At 44.5% G+C, this 23,551-nt stretch overlaps 1 protein-coding gene across 1 annotated transcript in view; it reads right to left on the minus strand.

Annotated features, from left to right (window-relative positions):
* MYL3 (myosin light chain 3) overlaps positions 1–12,975 on the minus strand; it is an 18,961-nt gene extending 5,986 nt beyond the window's left edge. Inside the window, exons 1-3 of the mRNA XM_069095430.1 lie at positions 12,661–12,975; positions 1,079–1,106; positions 383–532 (exon numbers count right to left, since the gene is read on the minus strand). Coding sequence (XP_068951531.1) covers positions 383–532; positions 1,079–1,106; positions 12,661–12,795 — 313 coding nt within the window. The 5' untranslated portion in view covers positions 12,796–12,975. The remainder of the gene's footprint in view (positions 1–382; positions 533–1,078; positions 1,107–12,660) is intronic.
* Between the last annotated feature and the right edge of the window lie 10,576 nt (positions 12,976–23,551).

The following is a 23,551-nucleotide window of genomic DNA, read 5'->3' on the forward strand; positions in this document are numbered from 1 at the left end:
CTCTCTCTCTCTCTCTCTCTCTCTCTCTCTCTCTCCCTCTCTCTCTCCCTCCCTCCCTCTCTCTCCCTCTCCCTTTCTCTCTCTCCTTTAAAGCCAAAGGATTCTACTCAAACAGTTGAGTGAGGACTCATTTCCAATGGACACACTGCTTATATGAACTGGCTGCAGGCAGCCCCAGCTTAGGAAACTGGTACCTACCTTGAGACTATCATCTGTAGCTGCTACCTTCCCATTCCAATAGTGAGCTGCCCTGATTTCCTTGCTGTGCTAACAACCCTGAACAGGGAGAAATTTGGAACAGGTAGGGCTTGGTAATACCTCTCTCATGGATGGTTTGGGGCAGCTGCTTTCTTTCTCTGTGGGTACGTCCAATGTCACTTACCTTCCTGCTTGGGCCGGCCCAGCACCCGAAGAACCTCAGCCTGGGTTGGGTTCTGACCCAGTGCTCTCATCACATCCCCACACTGCCCATATGTGATCTTCATCTCTGACTTGGGGGTCCGATCGAATAGGGAGAAGGCTTCTTTGAACTCTGGTGGGGTGAGGTGGAGGCTCCAAATAAGTATGACAACATGGGGAGTACTCAGAACATAGAATGAGCCGGGGAGTGAGTGTCCTCTTCTGATTCTTTGAAACCCACGGTTCCAGAGCAACTATGAATTTTGAAGCTAATCATAGTTAGTTTAGTACAACTTCCTGAAAGAGGTGGGGTAATGTCTTTCGCCTCAGACTGGGATTTCTATGGCAGTTAAGGGAGAGTGAAGGAGGAAGGTCTTAAGAACAGGAGCTGGGTTTCTCAGGTAAGATGGGGAATTCCTTAAAGGTAAGAACCTTGTTTCTCCCTCAGACTAGGGGCTACAGGAGGGCAAGTGTTGTGCCTCTCTCCCTCAAATTAGGCACTCCTTGAGAGCAGGGGCCAGGTCTCCTCCTCATACTAGGAGCTTCCAGAGGATGGGGTTGTGTCATCTCTGGCAGTAATGCCTAATATATAATTGAACATCACACAGGGGCAGTTAGCCTATTGACTGACTAATATTCTGAGTATTAGATGAGGGCAGAGGGACCCAAAGCTACTCACCTTCAATCTGCTCTGGAGTGAACTCAATCTGAAATAGAAGACAGAAGAAAAGTTCCAATTACTGCTCCTGGACTCTCAAGATCCCCCTCAGCAGGGCCCAATGAAGAGACCCAGTCCTGACACCCAAACTGAGGCTGTCTGTTCCATGTACAGAAAGATGCCTTGGAAGTTCTTTTGGGGAACATCATTAAGCATTATGATGAAATATTATTAAGCAAATGGTGACTATTCAGAGTGACCAGAGCAGTCAAGATTCTCAGGATGTCTTATCCCTTCTGAAAAACGGTTGAAGGAACTGGATATCTTCAGCCTGCGAATAGAAAACTTAGGGGAGACATAATTCTTGTCTTCAAGCCTTTGAAGGGCCATCAGGGAGAGGACAGATTAATCCTGTCTAGGTTGGCTCCAGAGAGTAGAACTAATAGTAAGGAGTGGCCATTGCAGAGAAGCAGATTTCAGTTCAGGGAAAAATGTCTAACGATTAGAACTGTCTCAGAATGCTTCATAAGGTAGTGCCCCATACTAGTAGTCTTCAAGTAAAGTCTGCTACATTATAAAGGAGATCCTTGTTAGACAATCCTTGGCCATGGGATCAGATAATTAGAAATGGAAGGAACCATAGAGGTTATCAAGGGGTTCTTCACATCCTCACTTTAGATGAGGAAAATGAAAAACAGAGAGGGTGTGTCCCTTGGCACACAACTAATAAATGCCTGAGGCAAGATTTGAACCCAAGTCCTGATTTTAAGTTGAATTCTCAGGTCATCATTGTATTATGCAGCCTCTGAGGATTTCTGAAGAAACTTTCAATTCTGATTCTGTGAATTTCCTCCATATTTTTTCACTATGTTTTTTCTTTAACATTTGACTGATATATGAGACTTACCCTCCAGGAGTCATGTGGACATGGGGGTTGGACTTTTATTCTGGGGACCCTTTTTTGAAAAGGACATGGAAGAATTAGAGTCCCTGCTACTAGAGGCAATGGTCAACTCCTGAAGCCCCCTTAGCATTTCCTCCTCCTTAACTCCAAGGATGAACTCCCAGGGACTAGTCTAGGTTTCCTCAAATATGGAGAGAAGAAAGATGATCCCATTCAAACAGTGTGTATGTGTGAGTGTGTTGCTATGGGATAGGGAAGGAGAGCAGGAAGGCATTTATGGCTCTTCCCCCAGACAGGTCCCTCAGTCATCACCAGCTCTGTCCCCCAGCAACTGACACACACCCAGCCCCACTCACAGGGAGCTCAGTGTCTCAGACAGGCATGCCAAGCTTAGTTAGACCAACCACACCATGGAAACTCTAAACTGGGCTATGAATGGATAGGAATGTCCCATACTGGCCACAAGGGCCTCTTGGTGGGGTAGAGTGGGGGAGCCAGGGGAAGAGCTGCAGAGGGGAGAAATGGGTCTATCTCTACCACCAATCCCCATGCAGACAGAGAACGCGAGCATAGCATCTGAGAAAGTCTCCAAGAAGAAGGAGGATGTCTGCCCCCATCTCATTTTAAAATTTCATTTTAACCGTTGATGAAGGCATCGTAAAAAGATTTGGAATCAGCTCTGCTCTTCCTTGCTGTATGGCCTTGGGCAAATTACCTCTTAGTTCTCATTTCCTTCATCCGTAAAATGAAGGAGTCAAATTAGGTGTTCTCTAAGGCTCCTCATGGTTTTAAAATTCTCTTATTCCCTGACTTTAGGGAATTAGGGTCCTGTAAAGGCTTGGAGAGAAGGCTGGGAGGTGAACACCCCCAGCATGAAACTCTGAAGAAGCACTTTGACCAAGTCCCTTCCTCCCCATCTTCCACTCCGAGTTCTTGGCCTTTGGCTCCTGGCCCTCAGAGCCCAGACAGACAGAGGCAGAACTGCTATGTAATGATAAGTAGAGCAGGCCTGGGATAAGTAAAGGACGGCAGATAACTCCCCACAACCTCTCTCCTTCACTTCTCTTACAGCCCTAATAGCCCAGCATCCTTCATAGCACAAACCCAAACCTCTCTTTCTTCCCCAGTCTCACATTTTACTGAACTGTGAGTTCTTCGAGGGCTGAGTAATTGATCTTTGTATTTACCACAGTGTCTAACACAAGATTTTGTACATAGTTCACAAGAGACAGCATGGTTCATTTAAAGAGTCCTCAGCCTGATATCAGACTGAGTTTGGAAGCCAACACACACTTCCTAGCAGACTATTTCATCTCTCAGTGGCCTCAACTTTCTCATCTGTAAAACAGGAATATATTCTTGTACTATTCATCTCCACAGGGGGATATAAACGCTAAAAAGGCAAGCTCTTATGAGAGTCAAAAAGTGTCAGAGATGGGAGAGACTCTGAAGACTGTCTAGTGAAACCCTTTCACCCAACATATGAAGGAACTGAGGCCTGAAAAAAGATCAGAAAGCAGACATGGGAGATAAACTAGGTCTTTAAATTCTAGTGTTCTTCCCACCACAGCAAGTCGAAGAGTAGAAATAATCCACCTTCAACAGCATTGAATTGCCCAGGCCCACCCCTCCTGCCCCTCTCCCAAGGCTGACCAGGGGAAAGAGTCACCCTAGCTGCTCTCCCTGATTTTTTTCTCTCCTCCCTCCTGAATCCTCACCACCACCACCCCACCACCCCCCACTGGAGCTGTGGAAGCAGCCAGATCCCAAGCTCCAATGGTCACGGAGGAAGAGATTTACGAGGTGTGAGCTGGATCATCGCCTGCCTGGCCCCACTGTGCCCGGGCACCCATTGGGGCAGGCCTGCAGCTGGTGCCTTTGATGCTATTTTCTCCCTCTGAGAAGGCAACCACAAACAGGCCCAGGGTGTAAGTCATCATTTCCCACTGCAAGCCGTATGTTCCAGGTCTAAACTGAGACCAGAGGGAGGGGGAGTGAGAGAGTGTGAAAGAGTCTGTGAGAGACTTGAGTATGTGTCAGAGACAGGGAAGACAGGGAGGGAGAGAGATAGGGATAGGAGAGACAGAGGAGCTGATATAAAGAAAGACAGAATGAGGAAGAAATACATAAAGACAGACATAAAGGCAGAAAAGACAGCGGGAGAGAGATAGGGGGACATGGAGATAGAAGGAGAAACATAAAGACAGAGTAAGGAAGAAATACATAAAGACAGACATAAAGGCAGAAAAGAGAGGGAGAGAGATGGGGGGACATGGAGATAGAAGGAGAAACAAAGACAGAGTGAGGAAGAAATATACAAAGACAGACATAAAGGCAGAAAAGACAGAAGGAGAGAGACGGGGGGACATGGAAATAGAAGGAGAAACATATAAAGACAGAGTGAGGACGAAATATACAAAGACAGAGGCATAGAATGAGGGAAAGAGACAGAAAGGAAGAAGGAGAGAGAGAGAGAGAGAGAGAGAGAGAGAGAGAGAGAGAGAGAGAGAGAGAGAGAGAGAGAGAGGAGGGAGGGAGGGTCGTATGTGTATATAACTATTGGGGTATACAGATATGTGTTTCTAAATATGTGACTTGGGTCTTTATGACTTAAGCCAACCCTGAACACAAAGCATTAAGAGCCATTTTTCTCACAAACAACAGAAAAAGCATTGTAATCTCCTGCCTCTGACTTAGTGGAGGTATGGGAAAGGAACAGCAATGAGTCTGAGGCCTGAGACATTGCCCTGTGTACTTCTCTGACATGGTGGTGGGAGCTGCCAGTGGGAAACATAATCATTTCCTCAGAGCCCCCCCCCCAATTCCAAACAACCCTCCACTTATGGTCTGGGAAGGAAGAGTCATAACAAAGGGAGAGGCCCTATGAACCTGGGAGGGCAGGCAGGTCTCCATTCTCTGGAGGGAACTGACAGCCATCGTGAATCTATATCTCGTCCATTCCTTAGTCATTTCCTTTATTTCTGGATGTAAAGGACAGTTGAGAGCTAGGTTGCCTGGACACCCTATTGGACCACCCCGCACTTGAGCTCCCTCCCCCAAAGCCTGAGCTTACTAACCATGGATGAGCTAGAGGTAGTTTGTGAGGGCAGGACAAGGGAGATGTAGCTTCCCAAAAGCCCAGTTTTGAAGTAACAATAACAATAATACCTTGGGGTGGCTAGGTGGCTCAATGAATAGAGTGCCAGCCCTGGAGTCAGGAGGACCTGAGTTCAAATCTGGCCTCACACACACACACACACACACACACACACACACACACACACACACACACACTAACACTAGCCGTGTGACCTTGGGCAAGTCACTCAACCCCAATTGCCCTACCTTCCCCCCTCCAAAAAGTCAAAAAAAAGAGCTAAAAAAAAAGAAAAAAAAATAACAATAATACCCTATAATTCTATAGGAAGTTCAAGGTTTATAATGGCCCATGAGGCAGGTACCATGAGTGTTGTTATCCCAATGAGGGCAGTGAGAAGCAGTGAGAAGAAATTTGACTTAGAGTCAGAAGATCTGGGTTCAAATATCAGCTCTGTTGCTGACTAGCCACGTCACTAAATGGCTCAGTCCTCACTCCTGTGGCTTCATATACTACATCCTAGGCCCTGTCCCTTCCAACTTCTAAGTCCTCGGTTTCCATGGATGCTCAGCTCCTTGGCAGAACATGGGACAGAAAGAAGACTGTGTGAGGTGAGAGCCCAAAGCAGTTTGTCTGATAAGTCTAGAGAAAGAGGATGAACTCTGGAATCAGAGAACCTGAGTTCAAATCCAGTCCTTGTGTGTGACCTCAGATAAGTCACTTAACTTCCCTGGCTCTCAGTTTCCTCACCAATACACTGAGGAGGTTGGATGAGGTGGTCTTTTTAGTCCCTTCCAGTTCTAAGTCAACTGGCCCCTTTCTCCTCATGCCCATTGTGGGCTCCCTCTAAGACTCATGCCCACCACCCTTCTACTGACCTAGGCAGGACAGGGGCAGAGCTACCATGCCTTAGTGAAAGTGTGTGGGAGAAAAGAGATTGGGACAGGGCAGGGAAGATGGATGGGGGATAAGAGATAGCCTTCCTGGGCCTCAGTTTCCTGACCTGTAAATGGAGAAACATGGACTAGATGGTCTTGTTCTAAAACCTAAGAGTTGATGGTCCATTTTGCAGAAGAAACCAAGATTCAGAGTAAGCAGGTAAAGGACCTTCTGACTTCCAGTCTAGTGCTCAGAGAAATGTAGGATAGGCTCCCTCAAGGCTAAGGGGACCTCTAGGAACATGTCAGTCTCCACTCCACCCCCCACTCTCTGCTCATCTACAAACCATACACTCTATTTTTATCTCAGCTCCCTTGGCCCCTCCATATCCTATACCAGGGTCCCTGGGGGTCGGGGCCAGAGGAGGGGCTGTTGTCTGGAAAGTGTTCCAGACCTATTTTTAGATGCATCATGGGTAATGTGACCTTGGACACTTCAGCTGTGATGACCTCCACGGTCAGCTTGGAGTGGCCTCCTAGGCTACTCTAATAGGTAATTCCTGAGTATTGGAATAGAATCTTGATTCTGGGAGAATTTTAAAGGTGTGCGGACAGCTAGTAGAGTGCCTTCAAAAGCCAGAAAAATTCTATTCCACACAGAGTGGAGAAGCATCTTGCCATAGGTCACATAGGTAGAACCAATATTTGAACCCAGGACCTCAAACTACAAATCCATTTCAGATCATGATTCTATCACTCACTATCTATGTGACCTTGGGTGAATCGCTTCTCTCCTCTGTATGGAATGGAATTTCTCTAGCCATAGAGAGGGGCCAGAGACTTGTCATGAAGATAGTCTACTAAGACACAGCAAATCTGGGCTATGGCATAGTAGAACAAATACCCACCCTGTTTTAAAGCACATTTTTTTTTGCTTTTTTTTTGGAGGGGGGAGGGCAGGGCAATTGGGGTTAAGGGACTTGCCCAAGGTCACATGGCTAGTGTTAAGTGTCTGAGTTCAGATTTGAACTCAAGTCCTCCTCACTCCAGGGCCAGTGCTCTATTCACTGCACCACCTAGCTGCCCCCACAATTATTATTAATATTATATTGGTCTTCAGTTTTCTCATCTTTAAAAAGTGGGGGTTGGAACAGAGACCCTCCAAGTTTCCTGCCAGCCTTAAATGATCTTTCTTTGCTGGTCTGTTCCTATGTAAATTTGTCAAGTTAACAGCTGAGTCCACATGGAATTCTAAGAGAATAATAAGAAGTCACTCATACCTAGCATTTTTCCCACATCAGCCCTAGAGGTAAATAGTGTAAGTATCATTATTCCCATTTTACAGATCAGTTAATTGACTTGCACATAATCCCAGGGCTAATACCTGAAGTGAGATTCAAACTCAGGGCTCCTGACATGGAGTCTAGTGCTCTAATCACTAGCCCAGACCGTCTCTCAGACAATGTCTTTCCCCAACCCTGAACCTCCCTAGGCCTCATTGTCCCGATCTATAAAATGAAGGCATTAGATTAGATTGTCTCTGAGGTTCCTTCCAACTGTAGGCCTGTGGTCCCATGATGCTATGTGGGCACCAGGCCATAGAAGAAGAGGGGTTTATCTCTGTCACAGTCAAGGTCTAACACCCTGTCTGCCCAAGGTCAATGATACCTGTCAACACTGTAAACACACATACTAATTCCTCTCTAGGTCTCCCCCTCCCACCCCAGCTTTGCAGGCTGCTGACTTATGCAGGCTTCTCCTATAAATGATTCCCAGTGACTGTGCAAGAAAATGCTAGGGGAGAGCAAGGTGATTATAGTAATGGTGATGATAGCTAACATTTATATAATGCCTGCTATGTGCTAGGTACTTTATAAATAATCTCATTGGACCCATACAATAACCCTGAAAAGCTGGTACTAGTATTATCCTGTTTTACGGTTGAAGAAACTGAGGCAAGTTAAATGATTTACCCAAGGTCACACAGCTAGTAACTGAGGTAGAATTGAACTCAGGTCTTCCTGACTCCAGTCCCAGTGCTCTATCCCCTGTGCCACCTAGCAGCCTAGATAAGAAATTAAGAGTTCCAATTAGGTAGAAAATCAAAGATTCTAAACAGTAAGATAAAGAAGTTGAAAGAAAGGTCATAGACCAATAGGTTGTTCCAGGCGCCCCAAAGTCTAAAGAAACACAAGAAACAAAGTCCTGGAGATGATCTATGGTTGAGGAATGGTTTGTTGAATAGGACTGGCCATCTTAATGGACCACAATGACTTAGGACAGCTTGTTGATAGTAAGTCTGGCTCTGAAGTCGGGGGAGTGTAGGTTCAAATTCTGCTTAAATTCTAGTGACTGCTACCTCATAGGGGAGCCCACTTTAATCTTTTCTACATAGAACAAAGATCTGCCTCTCTACAAACTTCTACCCTTTGGTCCTATAAGGTTCTGCCCTTTGGTGCCAAGCAGAATCAACCTAATCCTTCTTTTACATGGTGGCCTCATGATAACGTCATCTTCCCATTTTATGGGAGTCTCTTGGCCAACACTCCTCTGCAAACAAGGCTAGATTGGTTCTCAGTCAATATACTTCACTGGACCTGGAGGAACTGCTTGAACTGGTAGTCTTTGAGAGCCCTGGGGCCATCCTGATTTCAACATAAGGTACTAGATGATAGAGAAAGGGAGGCGGAGATGGAAATGGAGATCTGGAGAGAAAGAAAGATAGAGACAGAGACACAAAGAAAGAGAGAGAGATTGAGAGAGAGAAAGAGAGAGAGAGAGAGAGAGAGAGAGAGAGAGAGAGAGAGAGAGAGAGAGAGAGAGAGAGAGAGAGAGAACAGACAGAAGCAGATTCAGAGATAGAAATGATGGAGATGGAAATGGAGATGTAGAGATAGAGAGTGTGAGAGAAAGATGGAGATAAAGATAGAACTAAAAACAAACAGAAAAAGAAAGAAACTGAGAAAGAGAGAGATATTAGTGGAGGAGAAATACATATGTGTGTATGACTAGAGAGGTCAGTCAGTTATTTGCATAGTGACAAAGTGCTAGATAAATGCTACTTTTATTATATTATTATTAATTATTTTAATAATTTTATTATTAACTCCACAGTGTTCCAAGTGCAGGATCTGGAATCAGGAAGATCAGACCTCAGGAAGACCTCTGACATTTACTAAGTGGGTGACCATGGGCAGGTCACCTCTCCGGGACTCAGTTTCACATTTTAAAATGGGAATTATGATATCAGTAATACTTCACAGAGAGTCTCAAATGAGATTACATTCATAAAGTACACTGGGAACTCAAAAGCACTTTATAAGTGTTATTCATCCATCATCTGCACCCTCATCATCTGTACAAGTGATTGAAAGCCACCTTTTTCCCCCTGGGCTTAGACTGTGAAATGAGATAAAGGGAAATGTTCATGAGGTAGGCAAGACAGGACATGGCTAGGAAGGTGGCCAGGGCTCAGAAGGGGGTGGGGGTTGGGCCTAGGGTTGGGGGGGGGGACCAACTTTAGCCAAGGACACTTTCAAACATACCCCCACCCCCACCCCACCATGTGCTGGAGGATCAGCCGTGCTGCTATGTGGAATGCCAGAGCCCTAAAGTCACATCCCCAGGGTGGACCTGGATGCACCTACATTGTCCTCTTAACCATTTAGAGCTCAGGTTCTTAGCCTTTTATGTGCCACAGACTTTTTTTGGCAGTCTGGTAAAACCTATGAATCCCTTCTCAGAAAATATTTATAATGAATAAAATTTATGGAATTACAAAGGAAACCAACTATTTTGAAATAAAAATAATGATTCAATATCATAATTATACTGAAATAAACATTTTTTTTGTTATCCAAGTTTATGGACCTCAGGTTAAGAACTCCTGCTTTAGAGAAAAGGAAACTCTGAGGGTCACTAGGACTGAGGCTAAAAACCAGGACGAATTTCCCACCATAGGGAAGGGAGGAAGGCTCAACATGGTAATCCTAGGAGAATCACCCTGTTACTTAACTGTTCCCTGTGCATGAGTCTTGTCTCCCCAACCAGACTGGGGGCTCCCTGAGGGGAGGAACTGTGTCTTCACAAAACCTTACTAGCTCAAGTAAACCTGTGACCCTAGCCAAGTCACTTAACCCCTCTTTGCCTCAGTTTCCTCAACTATAAAATGGGGATAATAACAGCACCCACCCTGCAGGGTTGCTATGAGGAGCCAATGAAATAAAACTATAAAGACCTTAGCATAGTGCCTGCTACATATTAGGTACTGCTGTTCAGTTGCTTTTCAGTCAGGACCCCATTGGGGGTTTTCTTGGCAAAGATACTGGAGTGGTTTGCCATTTCCTTCTCCAGCTCATTTTTCAGATGAGGAAACTGAGATAAACAGGGTTAAGTGACTTGCCCAAAGTCACATAGCTAGTAAATGTCTGAGGCCAGATTTGAACTCATAAAGATGTATCTTCCTGACTCCATACACAGTACCCTATCCACTGCTCCACCTAGCTGTCCATAGTAGGTATTACATAATTATAGCAACTAAGCTTGACATAGCACCTACCATAACAGCAATGTGCCAGATTGAACCTCAGTTTCCCCATCTGTAGAATAGGCATAAAAATACTAAGTACTAACTACTTCACAGGCTGGAAGCACAATCAAAATGTGAATTATGTATTGACTGAAGCATTAATCCCAACTACCTTATCCTTGAATGGGGTCATATTGTCTTTGCTAGAAGATATCCAATCCAGTGTGGGGAAACTCAAATTCTTCCTGTAACCGATTTCACTTTGAGATCGTTCTCATTTTTAGGAAGTTTTTTTTCTTATGTGGAGTTGAAATCTGCCTCACTCTTCACTTCCACTCATTCTCCTAATTAATTACTACCCTCTGAGGTCAAGCAAAAGAAGTTTAATCCCTTTGAAATACTTAAAGACAGTGATCACTTTCCCCTGAGTCTTCCCCAGGCTTGAGATCCCCATTTACTTCAACTAATCCTCACAATATATAATTATCAGAATACAGAGTTGTACACATGCCAAAGGTCAGTGTTGCCAACTTCCTAATTTTATTGCTCATTCCCAGTTTCCAGCCTGGGCAGAGTCCTTCATATCCACTAGAATTTTGTTTTGTTTTTTCCAGGCATGTCTGACTTTAAGTGATCCCATTTGGGGTTTTCTCAGCAAAGATACTGGAGTGGTTTGCCATTTCCTTCTCCGGCTCATTTTACAGATGAGGAAACTGAGGCAAATAGGGTTAAGTGACTTGCCTCAGGTCACACAGCTAGGAGCTCTCTGAGGCCAAATTTGAACTCATGAAAATGTGTCTTCCTGACTGCAGGCCCAGTACCGTATCCACTGTTCCACCTAGCTGCCCTCCCCTAGAGTTAGAATCAGAGAAAGAAGCCAAGGGTGAAAGATCATCCCATCTGTCTCCTTGTTCTTGGTATAGCTGAGAGGCTGGGTAGCATGGTGGAAAGAGACCAGATTTGGAATTGGACAACATAGATTCCAATCCCTTTCTGCTATTTATACATTGTGGCCTGAGGCAAGTCACTGAATTTTTCTAGGGAATTGGACCAGATAATCTCTAAATTTCCTTCTAGGATTGTATCTGTGATTCTATGATACCACTTCACTATACTGAGTGCCTCCCATCTCTCCTTCCCTTTATTCTCCATATAAATTCTTTAACCCCAGTATAGTCTAGAATCTTCACAGAGGATTCTAATGATCATCTCTACCATTAATCCCTCTTGCTTCACTTTCCATGAATATGCTTAATATAAAATTACTTTCCTCTTTCTTGAGCCACAACTAGACATTCTTTCATCAGGGACACAAATAGCTAGGGTTTGTTTTGTTTTGTTTTGTTTGGGGGGGGGGTAGGGATTATCAGGACAGGGACAGTGGCAGACCTATGGGAGTAGCAGTGGGTACACAGGTGTGTTGGCACAGAGAACGATCCAACCACAGAGAATGAGGGAAGGGGCAGCCCAGCCCCTAAAGGGTTTCCCCTTCATTAGGGAGGGTTTGGGGAGAAAGTGGACCTGGGAGAGGGCTGCCACAGTAATAGAATCCTTGGGGATGGTGGCCTGAGGCCAGATGATGAAACAGAATCACACCAAAGCAAATCGAATGGAAAACCAGGCGTGAGGCTTGGCAGCTGAAGTGTCTGGAAGGAAGGGTGCCCCTCCCCACTTCAGCATATTTGGACAAAGAGCTAGTTACCCCATCGCAGTAATGTGTTTTGCCTTCTCCCTTACTAAGAACAAACAAACAAAAAATGATCACCAGATGTTTGAAGCTGGAGGATATTTTAAAGACCACCTAATCTAGTCACCTAGTTTTACAGTTAAGAAAACTGACACTCCGTGATCTGCCCCAGGTCACACAGAAATTAGATGGTAGAACTGGGATTTGAACCCAAATTTTCCACTTGCAAATCCAGTATTTTTTTTTTTACTATAATGAGATATTCTGCTTGCTACTCTGCTCTGTCTTCCAACTCTAATACGCCCCCCACCCCGAGGAAATTCATGCCACCCCCTCCATGATGCAGCCTCCCAATCTCTCCTGGTCTCCCAGTCTCTCTTCTGCAAACTCTCCCCTTGCAGAAGTCTAGCCTAGCTGCATTCAATCTCATCCCTCTTTTGAATTTCAGAATCCCTCCAGGGCTAAATCTAGTCTCCCCCCCAGGGAAGAGACCTAGGAAAGAGACCTACTTTGATCTTGGAGGCATCAAACTCGACTTCCTTGTGGGGCTCTGGTTGGGCAGCTGGAGCTGGAGCTGGAGCTGGGGCTGCCTTGGGGGCAGCTTTTGCCTCCTCCTTCTTTGGGTCAGGCTTCTTGGGAGCCATGGAGAGGGGCTGGTGAGGCCGAGAAGGGGTGAGACCAGGGAGAAAAGAGCAGAAGAATGGAGGGCTCCAGGGAACTGTCAGTGCTGGACTCGGGTTTAATTCAGGGTCTTTATCTCCAGCCGTGATTGCCCCTCCCCAAATCACTAGTGTCTCCCCCGCCCTTCATCCTCCCTACCCCCACCCCAGTGGGGGTTGAGGGAGCCTTACAATAGGGACACGGCTATAAAAGGAGAAGAAGCCAGGGGACCAGTGGCTATTTTGGAGCTGATGTAGACTGCATTGTTCAGAGTTGGCACATCTGAGGAATGGGAGGTTGTTGGGGAGGGGGGGAGGTGAGACACAGTGTGAAGGTTACAGGTCCCTCTGGCTCTCCATTTCTGGCTTATGTGGGGGAGGATTAATGACATTTCTCTCCTGCCACCTGGCTTTTCCCACTCCAAAGGGAAAAGAGGGAGGAGAGAAGAGGGAGAATAGAGGAAGGAAAAGGAAGGAGTAAATAGAAAGGCTCTAGAAAGAAAGAAGACTAGGAAAGGAAGAAGAAAGAATCAAAGAAGGGAGAGCAGAGGAGGGAGGGAGGAAGGAGAACAGGGAAAGGAGAAGGTAGAGAGGAGAAAGAAGAGTTAAGAGAATGAAAGGGGGAGAGTGATGGAAAGAGAACGAAAAGGGAAGAGGGAGAATGAAGGGAGAAGGAAGAATAGAGGAGGAAGGAGAAAGGGGAACAGGAGGTAGAGTAGAGGAAGGAGAAGAGAGAAAAAGGGGAGAGGGGAGGAGAAAAAAAAGGAGGGAAGAGGTAGAGTGAAGAAGGGAGAAGAAAGGAGAGAATGAAAATGGAAAAGGAAGACTAGAAAAGGAAGGAGGGAGAATCAAAGGTATGAGAGTGGGGAAAAGAAAATAGAGAAGGGATTAGGGAGGAGGGACAATGAAGAAGGGAGGAACGTGAAGAGAAGAGGAGGGTAGAGTGAAGGAGGAAGAAGAAAAGAGAGAATGAGGGTGGGAAAGGAAGACTAGAAAAGGAACAGAGGAAGAAGAATAGAAGAGAGAGGCTAGAGGAAGGAAGAAAAATGGAATAGGAAATCTAAAGAAGGGAGGAGAGAGAGTGGAAGAAGGAGGCTAGAGAATGGAGGAGTGAAAACATAGGCAGAAGGAGGGAGAAGAGAGGAGGGAGGAAAACTGGAAGAGGAAGAATAAAATGTGAGGAAGAGATATAGGGTAAAGAAGGAGCAATAATAAAGGAGGGCAGAAGGAGGCTGGAGGAAGAACCCTTGATCTAGGCTCCTCAAAGAGAGTCAATCAATAAACATTGTTGAAAGCACCTACTATGTGCCAGGCACCATGCTAAGCAAGAATTTTCTGTCTATCCAGGTTCACAGTGGTTGTTTGCCATCTTCTCCCCCTCCAATGTAATGTTTCTCCAGGAACCTGCCCCACCAGGACCCAGCTGCAGCTTCCTAATCCCTTTTGCTGTCAGCCTCTTTTCTCTAGGGGTTTTTGAAAGCCAGACCAAACTACCAAGGAATTGTTTTCACTGACTTAGCAGGAAGCCACCCTTGGTAGAGTCACTGTATTTTAGACCCTTAGAGCTGGAAGGTACTGGGAGAGCATTTAGGGATGCCTAATGTTAACCTGAAGCAAGAATCCCTTCTACACTATCCCAGAGATCATCAGGGCTCTGCTTGGACACCTCCAGCGATAGGGAACTCACTGCCTATCAAAGTCGCCCATTTTACTTTTGGATACCTCTAATTATTAGGAAGGTTTTCATCACAGAACTAATGTCTCTACAACTTCTATCCATCATCCCCAATTCTACTCTGGGGGAGGAGGGACAAGAAGCATAAAGCTAAATTCCATAGGATGCCCCTTCAAATGTTTCAGAACAACTCACATGTTCCCTCTCCCCAAGTCATCTCCTCTTTAAAGTAAACATGCCTTGTTGCCTTAATTTATCCTTGCATGGCATGGTCTTCAGGTCATCTTGGTCATCCTCCTCTGGAGATGTTCCAGTTGTTCAATGTCTCTCTTAAAATGTGGTACTCCAAACTGAAAATAATACCCCAGATCTGTTTTGAGAAGGGCAGAAGACAGTGGTCAGATAGGGAGGAGAGGAGAAGTAAGAGAAGAGCAACGTCATGAAAATCCAGAAAGAAAAAGTACCTAGGAAAAGAGGGTGATCAACTGAGAGAAGGAGAGGGAGGGAGAGAGAGAGGGAGAGAGAGAGAGAGAGAGAGAGAGAGAGAGAGAGAGAGAGAGAGAGAGAGAGAGAGAGAGAGAGAGAGAGAGAGAGAGAACAGAGGGAGAGAGAGAGAACAGAGAGAGAAACAAAGAGAAGAGAGAGAAAGAGAGAGAACAGAGAGAGAAACAAAGAGAAGAGAAAGATAAAGAGAAGAGAAATGGATCAATAGATTAGACAGACAGACAGACAGACAGATAGATAGATAGATAGATAGATAGATAGATAGATAGATAGATAGATAGATAGATAGATGGATGGATAGATAGATGGATGGATGGATAGATGATAGATAAAGTGGATTTGTACCCTCCCTTTTTTTAAGCAGCACTCCCATTTCTTCTTCACCCTTTAATCCAGCCAAACTGGGTTTTTCCCTATTCTTCACACACACACACCCTAGCCTGTCTCTCTGACTCTGCACTTTCCATTCCTCATGAATGCCCTCCCTTTTTAATTCTACTTCATAGAGTTCCTCTCTTCCTTTAAGATGCACCTTTATAAGCAACATACTTGAAACATAAAGATTCACACAGAGTAAATATTAGGGGCAAGAGCAAAATCTATTATGTTTCAGGTGATTTTTTTTTAAATCAGGATAAACAAGATTTCAGACAAGGCTATAATAAAAATAGACATGATAGAAAGAGATAAGTGGGGAATTTACATTATGTTTAAAGGTTCCACAGATAACAAATTAATATTGAAGCTTAATATATACACCAAATAGCATAGCATCATATACTTAAAGGAAAGATAACCAAATTGAAGAAAGAGTAAAATTATAATAGTGGTGGACCTCAATGTATCCCTTCCAGACATGGAAAACCTCTAAATATGTGTGTGTATGTTTATAAACAAGAAGTAATTTAAGGATCAAATAGAATTTTAGAAAAATCAGAAGTGATGCATCGCTAGTGATTACTGATCACACAGCGGAATACATTTTCTCAGTTATATGATTAAGGCACAAACAAATACAAAAAGGCAGAAATATTAAACACATCCTTTACCAGAATACAATAAAAATTCTATACGTGTATCTCTAGCACCTAGCACAGTGCCTGGCACGTGGTAGATTCTTAATAGTTATTATTGATTATGGTGCCATGATGAGTAGTTCTAGGATTTCCCATCTTCAACCAGTCTGAAGATTACCTGGGAGATTCATGACAATTGCATGTTGTAAGAGGAAGCTTAGGAAGTTCCTTAGCCAGCCCAGAAAACATGTCTGAGTTTCCTGATGGAATAGGGGGCAGCCAGGTCAGCAGACTCTTAGGCATAAAGGGCAGAAGAGCTGGATTTCCTTAGGCAAGCAATCCAAAGAATTATCTTTCCTTTATCTATTCAAGGATGCAATTTTCTGAAATTCATCCTAGAAGTCCTGAAGAACTCTCATGAACTCTCACATACCAAGGAGAGTGAGGCAGTGAGTAGAGTACTGACTTTGGAGTCAGACAACTTGGATTTGGAATTCATTTATGCTGTTTACTACCTGATTGAGCTTAGGGAAATAATTTCTCTTTTATGAGCCTCAGCTTTATACTCTATAAAATGAACAGGTTGTATTAGATGACCTCTAAAGACCTTTTTCTAGTTCTCAATCTAATGACCCTGTGAACTGGTCATCAGGACTATCCAAACATTGAATCAGCATTAACCTGGACTAGTCCTAGGGGGAGCTGACACTGGAGAGAAACCAAAATTCTTCACATTATAGATCTGAATTAGAATACTGTCAACGTGGTATAGACCATAGAAGGCTGTAAATCTGAATCACAAAAGAGCCAAAATATCCCCAAGGATAGTAAAAAGTGCTATATTAACACCTCTGAAGAGAGGCTACTTAGGCTGAAAAGAAGCAGAAAACTGAACAGATTCAGTAGAGAATTAGCAGATGCTATTATAGCTGAGGAAGCAGGCTTAGATGATACCAACAGCCCTGAGTGGCGAGAACAAGCGGCAAATTCAGAGGTAGAGGAGTTTTCCAACTAGGAAGCAGCCTTAGGAATATAAGCAACCCAGATTATGAGTATTTCCCCTCCCACCAATGGTATGAGAATCTGTGTGTATGTTGTGAGCAGAGGGGAAGGGAATCTTGTTATTTACCTTGTTACTTTGTGCAACTAAATCGTCTTTGTCTTGAGTTAAAGTGTCTAATTTTAAAAAAAGAAAAGAAATGCTAGATGGAGATTTATGAGATAAGGTATTAAATAACCTTTTAAGGTAACTCAAAGAGTTGAACCATCGCTTTCAGAAGCCCCCATGTAAGGGGGTTCAGGATATAGAACAATCAGAGTTCACTACAGGCTTCATTGTGAGAGAAGTAACTCTGTCATTGGAGGTCTCTAAGCAAAGGCTGGGTGACCCCCCAGGGTCAAAATACCTGCTTTTCTCCTCTGCTTTTGAATTCCTAATGCACTTGTGACACAATGTCGTAGTAACCATAGATCTGGGGTTCTTGACTCGGTGCCCAAGAAACTTGCATTTCAATATAATTTATTTCTTTTGTAGGTCTATGCATTTTATTTTATGCATTTAAAAATATTTATATTGAGAAGCAGCTCCATATGTTTCATCAAACTGCCAAAGGGGTCCATTACACAGAAATAATTAAGCAGCCCATCTCTAGGGGCAAGCTGAGTCCCCTACCCAATCAAATCCCAAATACTCTTTTATCCTCCTATAAAATGGATGATCAGTCTTTGGGGAATCATATGCTGTTTGGCCATTAAGCAGGTGGTTTTCTATTACTAAAGACTGGGGATAGAAGAGAGGCAGGTGAAGGGAGTACTAGAAGAAGGAGGTCCCCTCGACCTCCCTACCCATGTCCCACTCAGCTCTTCCCTCCCCCCCTCCACTAAGTGGGGTTCTAAAGGATTGCAGAGCTCCAGCTTGCAAACATGTTGGGTTGGTCTAGGCTGGGCTGTGCCTGCTGCACAGCACATGTGTTGGGGGAAGGGAAGGTAGAAGGGAGTAGAGAGTCCCATCTAAGGTTATTTTTAAATCATCATGGGCCTTTGAAAGAAACCTCACACATGGCCCCCAGCACAGCTCACAGCCTACTGGTGCCCTACAAAGCTTTCCTGGGAGGTGCCATGTGTGTCCCTCAGTGTGCAGAGGCCCCCTCTGGGGCAGGCCCCTCAGAGAGGGGACTTCCCAAGGGTATGGGCCCAAAGTGTCATCACTGCCCCATGAAAATAGCTTGGGGAGGAGTATGTGGGGCAGGGGGTCCAGCAGCATTTCTGAGATCACTTAGTATACCTAAGGGAATGGGTCAGAAAGAATCCTGGATTTGAAAGTTCTCTGCTTACCATCTATGTGACCTTAGGCGTCCCCTTCCTAGCCCTCACTTTCATACTCTATGAAATAAGTAGGCTGGCCTCATCCATGTAAAATCTGTAATCTCAGACCTTGGATCCCTAAGGATGAAGGCTGCATCTTCCTCTCAAACCAGAGGTCCCCGAACATCAGAGAGCAGTCTGAACTTTAGACCACAGCTTCCTTGGGAGTGAAGATCGGATTTTTCTCCCGGCAACTCAAGGGGATAGGGAAGAGTAAGGGACAGAGTGTATGGCTGGCCTAGAATCAGAAAGATCTTGGTTTAAATTCCACCTCAGACACTGAAGAGCTGTGTAACCTTGGGCACATTGGTTAACTTATCCATGCCTCTGTTTCCTCATCTGTAAAACAAGGAAGGGGGATTTGATGATTTCTAAGTTCCTTTCTAATTCTAAAGCTACGATTCCATCCTCCCTACCTCTCCTGCCATGTGCTTTCCATCACTCCAGCAGCTCTCATTGGGGGTGTCTGTAATGGAGGTGGGGGGAGATTTAAGTACTTTGAAGCCCCAGAGTGACAGAAACACAGGCTCTGGCACATGCACTCTCTACATAATGCTTGAGCATCCAGATGAAAACAGAAAAATGTCCTCCATCATCTGGATGTTTGTAATACAGGGCCCTCAACATCTGGAAATATGACAGCATCTAGATAGACTGGATTTTTCACTTTTCTGTCCAGAGATAGTGTTGACAGAGAAAAAGAGGCAGGAAAGAAGGAAGGAAGGAAGGAAGGAAGGAAGGAAGGAAGGAAGGAAGGAAGGAAGGAAGGAAGGAAGGAAGGAAGGAAGGAAGGAAGGAAGAGAGAGAGAGAGAGGGAAAGAAAGATGAGGGAGGGGAAAGAGATAAAGCTAGAGAGGGAGAGAGAGAGAGAGAAAGAAAGAGAGAGAAGCAGAGACAGAGACACATTGATAGAAAAAAATTATAATAACAGTTCCCATTTCTACAAAATGCTAAGACAGAGAAAAGGATAGGACCTAAGATTTCAAAGATATGGAGAATTCTTAGAAAAGAAAACTCTATCACTGGGCACTTTTCCCAAAACTTATAGTTGGAGAATTGTCTAGAGTACTTGGGGAAATGACTTGTCCCAGGTCACATGGCTAGTATGTGTTAGAGTTAGAACTTCCTGGCTCAGAGACCAGTTCTGTATCATATTCTTACATGGAGACAGAGGGAAAAAAAGATACAGAGACAGAAATGAAAATTATGGAGGGAGGTCTCCCTGCCCCCCCCCCAATGTGACTCCACGGCTTTGTGCTGAATGCTATTGTGACTCACAGGGATGGAAAGTTGAGGAGGCAGGCTCTAGTAAGGGACAGAGTCCAGAGCAGTCACTGGTGCCATCTAGGGTGAGAAGCTCTCACCCTGACACATCGGGGGAGACCGTCCCAGCTACCATCTGGGCCCCACATGTATGCCCAGGGGGTTGGTCCCGCCCAAGAATGAAGTACAGGCTATCCACAGCTTTCTGGTTTGCATGGTATATTCTATTTCTTTTTAATGAAAATTTTAGTGTTTTATTTTTTCCAATTACATGTCATAACAATTTTTAATATTCATTTTTTTAGAAATTGAGTTCCAAATTCTCTTCCTTCCTCCCTCCCCTTCCCCCTCTTTGAAAAGGCAAACAATTTGATGTAGATTATACATATGCAGTCATTGCACAGAATATTCTAGGAGTTGGCATGACTTGGGGAAAGAGAAACTAGGAAAGAGGGGGCCCCCAGCATTGCCAATATCACCCTGTTCCACATGGAAGGACTCACCATAACCAGATTCTGGGCTGGGCTGGATTTGTCACAGCAACAGGGGGACAGGAGGTGGGGGAGATTCTAGAAAGTAGATGCTGCCAGTGGGTCCTGGAGTATCTCCAGCGAGGGGTCTGTTTCACGTTGAGCCACCTATATTCTCTTGCCCCATTGTGACCCATAATGCATGTTTCTGAGAAAGCTCCTGGGGGATCTGGGGTCAGTCCTTGGCTAGGGTTAGCCTTGTGCCTAGTAGAACGTGAGCCCTCTCTATTTCTTTCCCTGTATCACATTCTACTGTCTATCCTACTTAATCACATATGTTTTGATTTCCCTTTGTTAGACTATAATTCCCAAGACAGTGGCTTGAAGGATCTTCAGTCTAGCATTTCAGAGGTCATTCAGTTTAGTATCTCTAATTTTTCAGATGGGGAAACTGAGACCTGGGGAGGTGACTTTCCCAAGGTCACTTGGGAAATGTCAAAGGCAAGATTGAACCTTGATTCCTCTGACTCCAAAGACTCCACTCTTTCCACTGTATCATGTGTGTCCCCCCCCCAAGTCAGAGGACCTAGGTTGGAATACTGCTTCCTACCTACCGTGTTTCCCAGATAATAAAACCTATCCCGAAAATAAGCCCTCCCCTTACTGTGTAAGATTCCTCTAAAATAAGTCCTACCCCGAAAATAAGCCCTATTGAGATTGCTACTGTAGTGAAGGTGATCCCCTGCGCTACACGCTACATTACGGTACCCTCTGTATGCACCGTCCCCCCTCCCCCACCGTGAAACGCAGGCCCCGCTCCAAGCTGCATCCAATCAGAGCTGCAGCTGTGAGCGCGTCATCCTGCTCTTCCCCAGTGATTTGCTTGGCGCCATTGAGAGCAGTGCCGCTGAGGAGAGCTGAGGCAGGACAACATAAACCCTCCCCTGAAAATAAGCCCTCTGGTGTTTTTCTTTCCAAAAAAAAATAATAGGACAGTGTCTTATTATTGGGGAAACACGGTACCAGCTATATAATTTTGGGTAAGTTATTTAACCTTGTAGCCATGGTTTCAGTCCTCCAAGCTCTGATTCTGTGATCTAAGGTAGGGATTATGTCATCGCTACCTCTGTGTTCCCAACACAGAATTCATGGATTGGTACAACATAGACAGATATGAAATGTTTATTGTGTTAAATGGAATTGACCGGGGCCAGAACTTTGTGATGAAGATTAGAACTCAGTCTGAGCCCAGGAAACAGTACTGGATTGGGTTTTTTGCTTTTTTTCTCCTTCCTCTGTGCCTTACCACCTATGTGAGCTCAGGCAAGTCACTATCTGGCTGTGAGAGAAGTGATTATTAATAACCACTATCTTAGGGAGATCCAGAGCTCTCCCACTTCTTCCAAAGTCCTGGTTTTAAGTTCAGTCCCTTGAAGGACATTGCTGATAATGAGATTGAAATAACTCTCCTTATCTTGGTCCTTACAAGGAATTTAATCTAAGGTGGGGGGAGCCCATTGTGTTCTATGAAAGCTTGGGTGGAGATAGATCCTTTTGTCTAGAGCCTAGGGTTGGAGGTGGTAATTTCTCCATCCTAGGATGATTGATGTCACCCTCAGTCCCTCCTTGAAGACCTGCTATATAAACTGTGAGCCCCTCCACCATAATTGTCTTTGGTCTAAGAGAGAAGGCCAAATGACCATCCTTTTATTAACAACCTGATGGCCTTATCCAGAAACTATGTCTCTGGAACTTTTTAAACATTACAGCTGGGATAAGGGTCTTTTGCCATCCATTTCAGCTGTTTTAGAACTTTAAAAGATTTACAAAAAGCTCAGACTAGCCAGTAAATGAGAAAAGCAATAGCTCTCTTTTTTTGTTTTGTTTTTTGGAGGGGCAATTGGGGTTAAGTGACTTGCCCAAAGTCATACGGCTAGGTAAGTGTTAAGTGTCTGAGGCCAGATTTGAACTCAGGTCCTCCTGACTCCAAGGCCGTTGCTCTATTCACTTCACTACCTAGCCGCCCCACAATAGCTCTTTATTGAACTTAAAAGCTAAGATGAGCAACCTTGACTTGGGCAAGGACCTTTGTCTCACCTCTGACACATACAAACTGTGTGACTTAGAAAAAAATCATTTAACTTCCGTGTTCTAAGCCAGAGACAGAATGGGCCCCATTCAACCCACCTCACTTCCGAGTGCAGCCTGAACCAGATTAAAACGGTGTTCCTATCCGGTTTTAATGTGTTGCTGTGTTAACAACAACAAATTTTACTACATACATATACATACTCACACACATACATATAAACATATGTTGTTTTCTAAGACAATATGGGGCCCCCAAGGTTCCTGGTATATGGTTTAGCAGCCCACTTTATTTGAGTTTGACAACTGAGAGCTGCCAAGGAAGGGGCAGGTCTCCACCAAGGAAACCACGGGTCCACTTCCTCTCCCTGCACCTAAGGACAGAGACAATCCAGTATCTATTCATGGAGGTTAGACGAAACATCAGGTGTGATCGTCTTCAGGCCATGTCAGGAAAAGGAAGAACATTAACAACGGTCCTCTGGTAGCAAAGCATTAGAGGCAAGATAGAAGGCCCATCATTTGGGGACTGGCTAAGCAACCTGTGGTGTGTGAATGCCATGGAATATTTCTCTGCTAGAAGAAAGGATGAATACAGTGGATCCAGAGAAGCATGGAAAGATTTGCACCATCTGATGCAGTCATCTATGCAGAGGCAAGAAAATAATATACTCAATGGCTATAATGATGTAGATGGAAAGAACCACCACCATGAAATAATAATTTAAAAAATAATTGCAAAATTATAACAAACAGCAAGAAAACTTCCAAGCATAGAAAAGTTCAGATAAGAAAGTAGGTATTAGACAGGAGGAGGGGACATGTTTGGAAGAGAGACAGAGCCCCTTTTCCACCCACCCACCCACTCCACCCCCAATTTTTTTTAATACCACAGGATAAAATATACAGTTTCTTAGCTAATTACTGAACATTAACCACTAACCTACCCAGCTCTGTGATGTCTTAAATATCTTTGGGGAAAATAGTAGATTCATCAATCTTTCTTTCAGTTCCAATGAAGCCAGTAACACTTACCCTCCCACCCTACACCACCCAGAGGTACATCCACCAGAGGCCACCCCATAGCCAAAGTCCAACTAGCTATGTCCTCTGTGTGGTCCCAATATTCCCATTTCAAAATTACAGAAGAGACTTTAGAACTCAGAATATAGAATGTTGGAGCTGGGAGGGACTGTAGATCACAGAACACAAAACATCAGCTTTGAAAGAGGACTTAACATTTGGAGTATAGACTATTGGAGCCAGGAAGGCAGTAGGCCATAAAACACAAAATGTAGGTACTAGAAGGGACCTGAGAACAAAGAATTTCAAGCACAGGAAGGGGTCCTTAGAGAGGACCA

This window comes from Petaurus breviceps, unplaced genomic scaffold (assembly GCF_028583685.1).
Source record: "Petaurus breviceps papuanus isolate PSGF00001 unplaced genomic scaffold, PetGlider_PUasm1.0 227, whole genome shotgun sequence".
NCBI lineage: Eukaryota > Metazoa > Chordata > Mammalia > Diprotodontia > Petauridae > Petaurus > Petaurus breviceps.